At 44.0% G+C, this 12,514-nt stretch overlaps 1 protein-coding gene and 1 pseudogene across 1 annotated transcript; both read right to left on the bottom strand.

Moving 5' to 3' along the window:
• Positions 1 to 324: 324 nt before the first annotated feature.
• On the bottom strand, positions 325 to 2,615 carry LOC112890512 (annotated as a pseudogene).
• Positions 2,616 to 4,551: 1,936 nt separating this feature from the next.
• LOC112889684 (protein NRT1/ PTR FAMILY 7.3-like) lies at positions 4,552 to 6,134 on the bottom strand. The gene is made up of 2 exons (XM_025956432.1): positions 5,523 to 6,134; positions 4,552 to 5,433 (listed from the first exon to the last, which is right to left on the bottom strand). The coding sequence occupies exons 1-2, from the start codon at positions 6,086 to 6,088 to the stop codon at positions 4,593 to 4,595; spliced, it is 1,407 nt and encodes a 468-aa protein (XP_025812217.1). The 5' UTR covers positions 6,089 to 6,134; the 3' UTR covers positions 4,552 to 4,592.
• Positions 6,135 to 12,514: the final 6,380 nt, after the last annotated feature.

Raw genomic sequence — 12,514 nt, 5'->3', positions numbered from 1 at the left:
AGTAGAGGATGGCAGCACCAATCACCAACGCCCAGCCCGTGCCTCTGCTACCCTGTTCGGCCATGCAATGTTGGCTCTTGCCATCTCGCAGGTCCAACCGCCCAAGCCATGTCATGCATTTTCTTTTCTTTCATGCTTTTTGTTTAGTTATTGAATATTGATTAGTGTATCATTTACTTTTGTTAATCTAGTGTTTTAATTTCAAGGAACACTAAAAAATGCTGTTTTTTCAAGTGAAGAGTATGCATGCATATGATGCTTTTTCAAGTAAAAATTATCAACGCATTCGAGCAATGGTATAATTCTTGTTATGTTGCTGTAAACTTATAGTATGAAGAGGCGGTGCACGACGTGCGTGTCGGCGATGTTGTGGAAGGCGCTGTTGAGGACGGCGCCGTAGTCGCGGTCCACCGTCGCCAGCGCGCCGCGGAGCCAGTCCCACTCGCCGCCGCCGTAGCGCGGCACCGCCGGGTCCGTGTACTGCAGGTACGTCACCAGCACCAGCCACGAGTTCACCACGAGCAGCCGCGCGCCGTACGCGCGCGCCACCACCGCCCAGGACCTGGCCGCCGCGGCCAGCCGCCATAGGGCCAGCGAGGCGGCCAGGACGCCGGCGTCCGAGAGGAGCACCTGGGCGCGCTCGCGGGTGCCGGAGAAGATCGGAGAGCAGGGGTCGTAGTGGCTGGCGAAGCGAGGGTACGACCTGCCCGTGGCGTTGCACGCCAGGTAGAGCCGCCACCCGAGGGCGAGGTGCGCGAGGCGCCCGGCGGCGCTACCCTGGACGCACCGCGCGTACGAGGACAGCACGAACCTTCGCCGCGGCACGAACACCTCGTCGCGGCCGAGCGAGCCGGAGTTGGCGTGGTGCCGCCGGTGGCTGTGCTTCCAGGAGAAGTAGGCCACGAGCAGCGCAGTGTGGACGGCGAAGCCCACGGCGTCGTCCAGGAGCGCGTGCTCCGAGAAGGCGTGGTGGCCGCACTCGTGCGCCATCACCCACGCGCCGCCCAGTAGGCCAGCCACGCCACGAGCCGGAGAGGACCAGGGAGGGTGGGGATCACGGCCACCGCCAACAGGAGCACGGCGGCGGAGGCGATGTCGCGGAGGAGGTAGGAGGAGGATCTGACCACGGATCGCTGGAAACAGTGTGGCGGGATGGCTCTCTTGATATCAGCGAGCATGAACGGCGGCTTCTCGGTAGGGGGACGCTTGTGCTCAGGCACGGCAGCATCACCGGCGGGCCGCTCATCAGCGGCCGCCCGGGTCCAGCACTACCGGAAAAAAAGATCTTTGCCGAGCGTTAAATATTTTGCCGAGTGTTTTTTTTCGGGCACTCGGTAAAGAGCTTCTTTGCCGAGTGCTGGAAACACTCGGCAAAGAAGCTCTTTGACGAGTGCCTTGTTTAGACACTCGGCAAAGAAGCTCTTTGCCGAGTGCCTTTTTTAGACACTCGACAAAGATAATTTTCAAATTATATTTTGAAGTAGTAAATTAATTCAAATAAAAATATTTTCAACTACATTGTATAACTCATCAAGATGCACAATTCTTATTTTGGATATTTCTTTATTTGACAAAATAAATGTACATTTGTTCACAAAACATATATATCTCTCGCGTAGTTTACGAAACTAGAAGAGAGATATATAAGATTTGTGAATAATATTAGAATTATCATGTCAGATGAAAAAATAATAAAACAACCAAAATAAATTTTGTAGATCTTGAGAAGTTATAAGATTTTACAGTTGGCAACATTTAAATTTGAAGTCATCTTGTCAACAAAAACTACATCTGAATATAGAAAATTTAAAATTCGAATTTTGCAAATGACCTCGAATGGAAAAACCATCAAAATTAAAGTTGTAGATCTCAAAAAGTTATGAAAGTTTGTAGTTGACAACTTTTTGATTTGAAATCATTGTGTCATATTAAAATACGTTTGAAGTTTTCAAATTTGAAATTCAAATTTTGTAAACGATCTCGGATGAAGAAACTACCAAAATAAAAGTTGTAGATCCCGAAAAGTTATGCCACTTTATAGTTCATAACTTTTTTATTTGAATTTATTTACTATCTCAAATAAATAATTTACACTCGGTTAATTATAATATGTGGAGAATAAAAACGTAATATTGACATATGTGGTCCAATGGTGCAGTGGTAGAGAGAGTTGTTTGTGTGCAGGAGGTCGTGAGTTCGAAACCTATCATCGACAAATTATGAAATTGGACGTGCATGCCTCCCCCAATAAATTCTTTTTTTTTCTGTTTTATTATTTGGATTTTTTTCGATTTATATTTTGCCGAGTGCTTCTCTTTGCCGAGTGTTTTTTGGCACTCGGCAAAGGACAAAAGGCACTCGGCAAAGACGTCTTTGCCGACGAAATCGCTGCCGAGTGCCCTTTACTGAGTGTTACACTCGGCAAAGCCTTTGCCGAGTGTAATCGGAGCTTTGCCGAGTGTCCCGGACACTCGGCAAAGCCCCTGATTCCGGTAGTGCAGCCCCTACACGCAGGAGTGGCAGAATTGTCAGAGTCAGGGCGAGCAGCCAAGGAAAATCACAAAAGGGAAAGGATAATTGTGAAGCTATTCCACCGCAACTCGAAGTACTGGCATCTATAAGTCGTCCGAAAAAATCCGATTTACGCTATCGAACTATCATTCAACCTTCAACTATAAAACCGGATAACTATTTAAATCTTCTTTATTAAAAAATAATAGGCATAACTACAAGCAACCAAATACTATGAATATAAAAAAGATCCAATAACTGACAAGTGGTATTTTTATAAAACCGGATAACTTAATATAGCAAAGCATGGATAATTAAATAGATCATTGATGATTATTCAAGGATTCAATCAAGTATATAACTATCTAGTGATCTGATGATTGTATAGTTATACACTTACACTATGCAATTTTTTAGATTTTCGGGTTTTATGTGTGAATCTGGAGTAGTTAGCACCGCATATCCCATTAGAGTAAGTCCAACAATAATTTCTAAATCAGGATCCCTACTTTCTTAGTATAGGCTTCTCTTGCTTTCTGGGATGCTGTATTTTACCCTTATTAACTCTAGCAATACCCTGACCTTACTCGACAGGGTGGGACCCACCTATCATTGTCTCATTCTTTTTTCCTATTTCTTTTCTTCTTTTTTAATTCCTCACACCGTCTTATCTTAGCATTTCTCCCTATGCTCGCGACGTGCTCGGCACCACCACCACCCCCCTCCAGCCAAAAATGAGCAGACCACCCCTCTTCCTCCGAGCTATCCGGCTCGGATTGGTTGCCCGGCAACCTCACATGCACTCATGTGCGTCAGGATGGGAAGGTAGGGGATGGAGGGGAGGGCCTGGGCAGCGTTGGAGTAGGCAGAGAAGGGCGAGGAGAAGCTGAAGCGACCTCCCCGACATCTTCATCTCTCCATATCTCCTTCTCTCTCTCCTTGGCCTTGGCCTGGAGCTCCGGTAGATCCGATGAACCCCTTGGCCTCAAGTTCAATTTGACGTTGCGTTGCTCCAGCCACTTCCTCTTGGCTCAATTTTGTAGTGAGGTGACCATTCTTTCCATCTTCCCTCTTCCTTTTGCTCCTCTATCGCGGAGTCCAGCGGATTTGGTCCCATTTCACTAGTGAGGGAGAAGAAAGAGCTAGAGGGGTGGAATTGAGATCCTTGTTACTTTAGGAACCCGGTTGGAGGTCCTGTTGGAGTGGTTTTTTCCCTAGGACCGCTTAGGTGTGGTGTCCGATTTGATTTGATTATAAACCCCAAAATCAGTTTGAGGCCAATGGGGGAACTAATGTGAGGTTTCTTATTATTTATTTCCTAAAGTATCTATATGTATTAATTAAGAACTTAGCTATGTGCATTCATATTTCTAAAAAAACTATTAATTAAGAACTAAGTTTAAATGAAGTACTAACTTCACTAATATTATTAAATAAATTGTGTATATATTCATAAGATTTTATAAAAAATGTGTCGCGTCATAATGTGGTGTACCTAGGTGTCCATGAGACACTAACTATTTAGATTTGCCTACATCGATCCGACTTGGGGTATATTGCTAATGTGCAAGTTAGAGCATAGTTGTGTTTCTCTTTGCATTGTATAGTTCAAGTTTGGACTTAGTTCGCTAAAGGTTGAATGGTTACTAGAACACCGGTGATATATATGGTTCATGACCACATTGCCCGTCCAGTTTTGACTTTCGGTACACATTTATTTGTACTCATAGCCGAGACAATCCATACTTTTATCTATATCACAGCACTATCAATGTCCTACTCAAATTCCGATCAAATATGTTGCAGGCCAAATAGCATCCAAGACATGCACAAGCTGTGGTGTTTTGTTGATGTTCTTCAGTCATACCTCTATTGATGTTTGTACAAAAACCATAGGCTCAAGCTTTGCGCGATACATGTAAAAATGGTCATATTACGGTATTTAGGTGAAAAGATCATGTTGGTATTCAGAAAAGTCTATTACTAGTCAAACGATAAAAATGCCAACAATATACTATAGTTTAAGAAAACATCATACATATGGTACATATATATTCTTAATCTCCTTTGGCAGTAGCCTGCTATATGTCTATAGAGATATGTTTCCCTCCCTCCTTAAACTCGGTGCCCTTGTATATGACGGCAAATGCCACAAAAAGAATGAAGTCCAGAATCGACAGACCAACCAGGAGCAGGAAGAACAGTTCAAGGTGGCCATAGTTCAGGTTCTTCGTGATCCAGCCTCTCCTGTTTCGCCGAGTGGTGATGCCGGTGACCGCGCTGACCGCCAGCATGCTCGCAAAGTTTCCAAGCGAGATGGAAGCCATGCACAGCGAGCTGCCGAAGCACTTGAGGCCATCCGGCATCTGCCCGCTGAAGAAATCTAGCTGGCCTATGTACATGAAGACCTCCGAGGCACCGATCAGCACGTACTGCGGCGCCTGCCACAGGACACTCATGGGGCTCGGCTGGTCCATGGCCACGACACGTCGCCGGCGGTTTATCTCGACGACCGCCGCGGCGAGCATGCCGAACAGCGCGATGATCAGCCCGGAGCCCATGCGCTGGAGGTCGGTGATGCCGTCGGGGTTCTTGGTGAGCCTCGACGCCACGGGTGCGACGACGAAGCGGTAGGCGAGGACGGAGAGGAGCACGCTGGTGATGTCGAACACCGACATGCTCGCGGCGGGGACGCGGAACCTGCCGAAGAGGTTGGTGTCCATGGCCGTGCCTTGCTCCACGAACGTGGACGCCATTTGGGTGAACTCGACAGAGTAGACGATGGTGCAGATCCATATGGGCATCATGCCCAGGATGCACTTCACCTCCTCCACCTGCGTCACCGTGCACAGCCTCCATGGGTTCTTGGTGTTCCCAGCGTGGTAGTCCTCCTCAGTCACAATGGCTGCCTTGTCAAGACACCTACAAATGCCAGGTACAAGTTCATCATCCATTGAATGCTAAATAATATTTTTCACACAGCTCGATCGAACAGTATAGTTAGTACATACCTGAGTTGATCCCTGTGCAAGAGTTTGCGAATCCCTGATTCCTCATCATCTTCAACCTCATGAAGGTCCTCACCGGGGGGCATCTGGATGTGCCTCTTGTGGAATGCAGCACTGAACACCTGGACCATGCGCGTGACCCGGTTGCCAGTGGGCTTGAAGTGGCGGTAGTACGGCGTGCCCAGGAGGAAGACGAGAAGCCCAAGCGCAACAGCCACCGTGGAGACCCAGAAGCCCCTGATCCACATGCCCTTGTCCTCGTAGAACGCCAGGAAGGAGTTGGAGAAGAGGGAGCCGACGTTGAGCGCCACGTAGAAGTAGCTGAAGAAGGCAAGCTTCGAGCGCCGCTCCGTGGCGTCCGACTCGTCGAACTGGTCCGCCCCGAACGTCGCCACCGACGGCTGGTACCCGCCGATCCCGAATGCGGTTGTGTAGGTTGACACGTAGAATAACGCGATGCCGAGCTGCGACGGTGGCCGGCAGGGCCTCAGCCCTACGCCATCGCCGCACTTGGAGGGCACCACCAGGAAGAACAAAGATGACAGGGACAGCATCACCAACCCCTTCATGGCACAAAACGAAGTTAGTATTCACCAATTAATGGGCCGGGTATCTAAGTGTAATTAAAATGTAAGTGTTCTTATGCCAATTAGTAGCAACCAGTGAATTCAGTTCTTACCACGAGATAGATGACCTGAAACACGATGCAGGTGATGTAGCGCCCCAGGCACGGAAGAGCGAGAAGATGTAGACAGTACCAGTCCACTTGCTGATGTTGTTGGCAGCCTCGGCGTTCTCCTGATGAAGCACCCTCCTTAGGAACACGACCAGGTCTACAGCAACTCCACCGAATGCCAAGTTCATAAGAGCATAGTTCACTGATCACGAAAACAGTTACATGGAACGAAGGGAGTGATAGATTTTCAAAAAAATCGAAGTAGCAAAAGGATAGCATGGATTGTCATACTGTAGTCTTTCAGCGACAAATAAAGAGTGCCGGAAATTTAAAAAACTTTTACCAAGCAGTATGGCAGTGGTTTTCTTTCCCCCTGTGGTGGCTCTAACTGCAGGGTTTCCCCTGAAGTCAACGGTGCCATCTTCAGTGTATAAAGATGGTGTTGTATTTTCAGTCTCGTTGTTCAAAGAACTTGATATTGAGAATTCACTTTGCAGGGGCTTCACAAATAGTTCATGAAATAAGTGAGACAATACGCTAAATCTACAGAATAACTAATGACGAAAGATTTGAAGGCATTGTGTACTGTCTTCAGATTTATGTCTAGTCAGAAAAAGATAAATGGTTCTTGGAGGTTACCCTACATGTGGCATGTATTATTTGAAGCTTGCTGGAGTGGAAAATATGTCAGAACTGATGAGAAAAAGTATTGTAATCTCTTATTGTGGTTTTAATGAAAATAATTACTCATAAAAGGAAAATTAGCAAGTCTGATTCCACTCGTATAAGAAAAACAATGGTTGGATACTTGGATATGTCATTCTTACTGTCTTGGGTATGCTACTAGTCTTTGGAGACTCCATCATGTTGGGAACCTTTAGTAAAAAAGACAGCATCAGCAGGGAAAAAGGTTAGCAACTAATCTGATTGATAGTCTTACTTTCATATATTGATGCTTTGAAATACATAAATATTTCCAAGACTACCATACGCGTTTTGTTCAGAAAAATAAAAAGTAGTTCTAAATTGACTGATTAGTATCCTCTCCATGAAAATATGTAGCAGGTGTCATGAAATTGGGTCATGAACTACGAAATCATATATTAAAATTTTGTTTAAAAAACTAAGTAAAAAGTTTCCAGTGTGCTGTTAGCATACAACTTAATTTCATCAGATGAAGAGAAATTTCGTCCTAATAGTAGCATGGAGGTTTACATAAGTACATTAAAGACAAAGAAGTAAGATACTTCCTCAGGTAACAAATATTATTCCTTCTACATTTGTCTAAGTCAAATTTTTTAACTTTGACCATTAATATCTAGAGTATTATATATGATTGACATTACTTTCACTGAGAAAAAATCTCATAGTATATTGTTTTCTTTGCATTTAAGCTAACACAATTCTTATAGATATGGCTAGTCAAAATGTCATATTAGAGACCATGTCCATATCCTAGTGACTTATATTTGTGACTGAAGGAAAGTATTCAAATTAATCCATCAGGAACAGTAACATCCTAGGAATTGAACACTATCTGACAAGTGGCTGAAAACAGGATTTCCGTTCTCCCTAAAATAAGTAATTGTTACATACTTCTTTTGATCACAAATATATGTCCGTTAGGACATTGGTACGGCCTCCATTATGAAACTTTCACTAACAATGTCTACAAAAATATATTTTCTTAAATATAAAGAGCTATATATTCTGAAAGTAATTTTATAATTCATTAATAATCTAGTAGTGGCAATCTTCGATCTACACAAAATTTTAGATGCACAAAATAAATTGAATTAGGAATTGCATTTATCGTTGGAGGAAGTAAAAAATTAGGACAGTTAGTTCTTACAGGCATAGCAGTTGTGACAATCTCAATCTCCAAAGTGTCCATCTTGTTAAAATGTGCCAACAAAAAAAAATTACATGAGAACATGAGAAAATTTGACCAATGACCCTCACTTTAGTATTATAACTGCAAAGATAATGCGATGGTGTACAAGTTGTATACTCCCTCCACTCCTGTACAAAAATATATTATCTTAAATGAAAGAGCTATATGTTTCGCAAAAAAATATAAAGAGCTATATATTATGAAAGTAACTTTTATAACTGGTAGTGGAAATCTTGTATTGTCAAACTACAAAAAAATTGAGATGTCAATGATCACAGGTAATAAAAGTTGGAAGTAGGATTTGCATTCATGGTTGGAGGAAGTTAAAAAAAAAATTGAGGCAGTTCTTACAGGCATGGGAGTCATGGGGATCTCAATATCCGAAGTGTCCATCTTGTTAAAATACGCCAACTAAAAATAACGTGATAAGGGCGTGTACAACGCCCTTAAATGGGTCGTCTCTACAGGGGGCGCTAGGATGTTTTTTGCAAAAAAACACTGGAGCCGTCGCCTGATGGGGAGACGTCGCTGGCTCTTCACCCAAGTTGGAACCGATGATCTCTCCTCCGACTGTATGTGTTCGTCCGTCTCTTGCAGATCCAGTGCGCCAGCCCTCCTTCGATTCTTCATTAGCGCCAAATCCAGGTGCAAAATCGGTTCCCCTCCCAATTCCCCGCCATCTTCTCTCCCAAATCTCACTTCTCTGGCTCTGTTTCGGCGGTGACGATGCAGAACAAATCGGGATCGACCGGCCGTCGGTCGTCTGCTGCGCTGCGCTCGACCACCGGCCGTCGGCCCTTTGTGGCCCCATCTGCAGCCGCCGCCGCCCGGTTTCCATCTGCTGGCGGACTGCACTTGGGCACTGGCGTTCAAGGATCCTCACCCGGCGGCGGCAACATATCCTCTCCCGGCGCAGCTGGAGTCCCATCATCTACAGCCTTTCAGGGCTCCACTCCCATCGCAGCTTCCTCGGCTGCAACTCACCCCAGCGACCCTGGATTTCCCTTGGGCAAAGGCGTCCATGGCTCATCCCCTGGAGGTCGCCCCTCCCCTGGATTCCCCTTGGGTGCAGGTTCGACTGCTGGCTTCACTTCGTCCATGTCCCCAGCACCACAACCTTCTTCCTCCTTTTCTGATTTATTTGAAAGGTAATCAATACTTGTTCAATATGGCTGCTTGCTTGTTCAGTATTAAGCATGTTTGCTTGCTTTCATGTGTTGAGTATGATTGATTGCTTGCATGTGTTGAGCAGAACTAGTTCTGCTTCATCCCCTGGCAGCGCTGCTTTTGCTTCATCCCTTGGCGGAGCACCACCCTCCTTTTCAGACTTGCTGCAAAGGTACCTTCTCAGCCATGGCATGCTCTGTATGAAATGGTACTGCAATGACATGGTTCATGAAGTTCTGAACTAAGTATAATCTGGGCATTTATTTAGTAGAAGCAAGTATTGTGGCAAGTATAGTTGTTCAACTTAACAGAATGCCATGCATAATAGGTTCTGTTTCTTTTCATTTTTCAGTTCTGATGGGCTTATGAACTACATGATGATGGGCCAACAGCGTAATCTACCTAAGAATTCTCATTTTGTTGGAGAAACATCACATTGCACACAAGTGGAGGAAGCTAATGACAACCCTGTTGACATCAAGGGCAACGATGGAGACGAAGAAGTCAGGACTGAGGCAAGACTAATATGGAAACCAGAGGAAGATGGGAGAGTGGTATGTTCATAACTTAGCTTGTTCTTGTTCTATCAATTTCAATTTGTACTTACAAATTCTCTTTGTATGCAGATGAGTGCTTGGCTCAAACACTCCATCGACCCACTTCGTGGAAATAATACGAAGTCCGATAAATATTGTATGGAAGTCCAGAAGGAGTACAATCAAGCTACTGTAAAAAATAGATGGAGAACCACAAAGCAGGTTAAAGACAGATGGCATAAAATCAATAAATTGACAAGCTTGTTCAATGATTGTTGGTTGAAAGCTAAGAGGGTTTACACCAGTGGATACTCGGATGAAATGTGGTTAGAGAAAAGCACATAAATTCTTTGAGGAAGAGAACAAAGGATTACGTTTTCAGCTTACGAATGTTTGGTACATGGTTCGTAATGAGGCGAAGTGGATGAGTTATAATGATCATAGTCAAGGCAAGAGGAAGGAGATGGAGAAGGGCAGCACACAAGAAGGAGGACTGGAAGATGTTGACCTTCCTCGACCAATTGGACAAAAGGCAGCTAAAAGAGCTGCACTTGAAGGAAAAGGAAAATCTAAAACGAGTGCGATAAATGTAGAAGAGCTTGATAGGTTTGAGAAAATTTAGAACAATATCGCAACCAATCGTATGAAGGCTCTTGAAATGCAAGGAAAGATTCATAGTGACAAGATTGAGGCGTCTAAAATTGCTTTGCAAATAGCAAAGGAAGAGAAGGAGGCCAAAATGCTGGAAACTTGTTCAAGCCTACTCAAACAAGATACTTCGGGAATGCCGGATGATATTAGAGCTGAGCATGTTGTTGCTCTAAAATATTTGAGGAGTAAGTTGTTTCCAGAACTATCGTAGCTAAGCACAAGAGGAGGAGTATTGAACTATGTTTAAGTTGAACTTTCTTTTAGCTGATCTATATGCTACCTTATATGTATTGAACTATGTTTAAGTTGAACTTTCTTTTAGCTCATCTATATGCTACCTTATATGTACTGATCTGTGAACTGAAATGAACTGAACACATGCTGCCATGCTGCCGTGTGAACTGAAACAAGCCGTGTGAACTGAAACACGCTGGTTCAGTTGCTGCCGTGTGAACAAATCCATGGTGGCCTGTATATATACGGACTGCAGGAGGCCTCTCACACCATGCCACTGAAATGGATGATCCAAGGTCACTGCAAGTGCAGGAGGATGATGCCAACTGACATGCACGCCGAAGATGAAGATGTATACACTCTAGATGACATGCTCGCCGAAGATGAGTTCATAGAAGACTATATTGATCATATCGGTGACAATATCCTAGCCAATTTGCAAGACCAACCGAAACGACGTCAGTTTTTCCGTAGAAGGTATATTCCAAGGCCCCGTGAAATAGCACATCTTGATCTATATGCTTGCTATTTCTCTGAGTCTCCAATCTACACCGATGAGATGTTTCGCCGGAGGTACAGGATGAAATGAAGTCTCTTTCTGCGGATCATTGAAAAACTTGGTGAATGGTCACCTTATTTCAATATTGCAACCGACTGTGTTGGAAGAGACGGCTTGTCACCTCTACAGAAATGTACTGCTGCCATTCACATGCTAGCTTATGGTACTCCGGCTGACGAACTTGATGAAAATTTGAAGATCGCAGCAAGCACAGCTTTGGAGTGTCTAGGAAATTTTGCTAAAGGAGTTATTGAGATGTTTGGTGAAGAATACTTACGGCCTCCAACAGCCGAAGAAGTGGAAAAAATTCTTCAATACGGTGAATCTTGTGGTTTTCCTGGTATGCTTGGAAGCATAGATTGTATGCATTGGCAGTGGGAGAAATGCCCTGTAGCATGGAGAGGCCAATTCACACGTGGAGATAAAGGTGTGCCCACTATGATCCTTGAGGCGGTAGCATCAAAAGATCTTAGGATATGGCATGCTTTCTTTGGAACTGAAGGGTCCAACAATGACATCAATGTCTTAAATAAATCACCGTTGTTCATCCAAAAATTGAGAGGTGAAGCTCCTCGAGTCCAATACGTTGTAAATGGAAAGCAATACAATACGGGATACTATCTTGCTGATGGAATATATCCAGATTGGGCTGCAATTATGAAATCAATACCAAGTCCTCTAAACGATAAAGACAAGTGTTTTGCAAGATGTCAAGAAAGTGAAAGAAAGGTTGTGGAGTGCTCCTTTGGCGTGCTACAATCTCGGTTTAATATCGTTCATCATCCAGCAAAAATGTGGAAAAGAAGGGACGTGGTGAACATAATGCAAGTATGTATTATCTTGCACAACATGATAGTTGAAGATGAAAAACAGGAGGTTCAAATCCCGATCGACTTGAACATGAATCCTGGAGCTTCCATCGCCCTACCCCCTGAAGTGAGCACCCAAGCTAATCCATGCTTTGCGGATGTACTTCTAAGGAATAACGAAATACGGGATAGGTCAAAGCATATCGAGCTCAAGAATGATTTAGTTGAACATATATGACAACGATATGGTCATCAATTTCGAGATGAACAAGATTAGTTGAAAAATTAACTTCTATATGATATATTATATGATACATTTAATGTAAGTATTATGATTTTGGAAGATAACATATATATGGATACAAAATGTGTATGCACATTTGATCAAGGGTGTTTTTAGTTCTACTATACATATGCATTTATTAACAGATTGTACTTATAGACACTCCATTGTACAATAGAGTCTCTT

Source organism: Panicum hallii, chromosome 4 (assembly GCF_002211085.1).
Source record: "Panicum hallii strain FIL2 chromosome 4, PHallii_v3.1, whole genome shotgun sequence".
NCBI lineage: Eukaryota > Viridiplantae > Streptophyta > Magnoliopsida > Poales > Poaceae > Panicum > Panicum hallii.
Note: the sequence above shows the minus strand (reverse complement) of the source record. Positions and strands in the feature narration are given on the sequence as shown.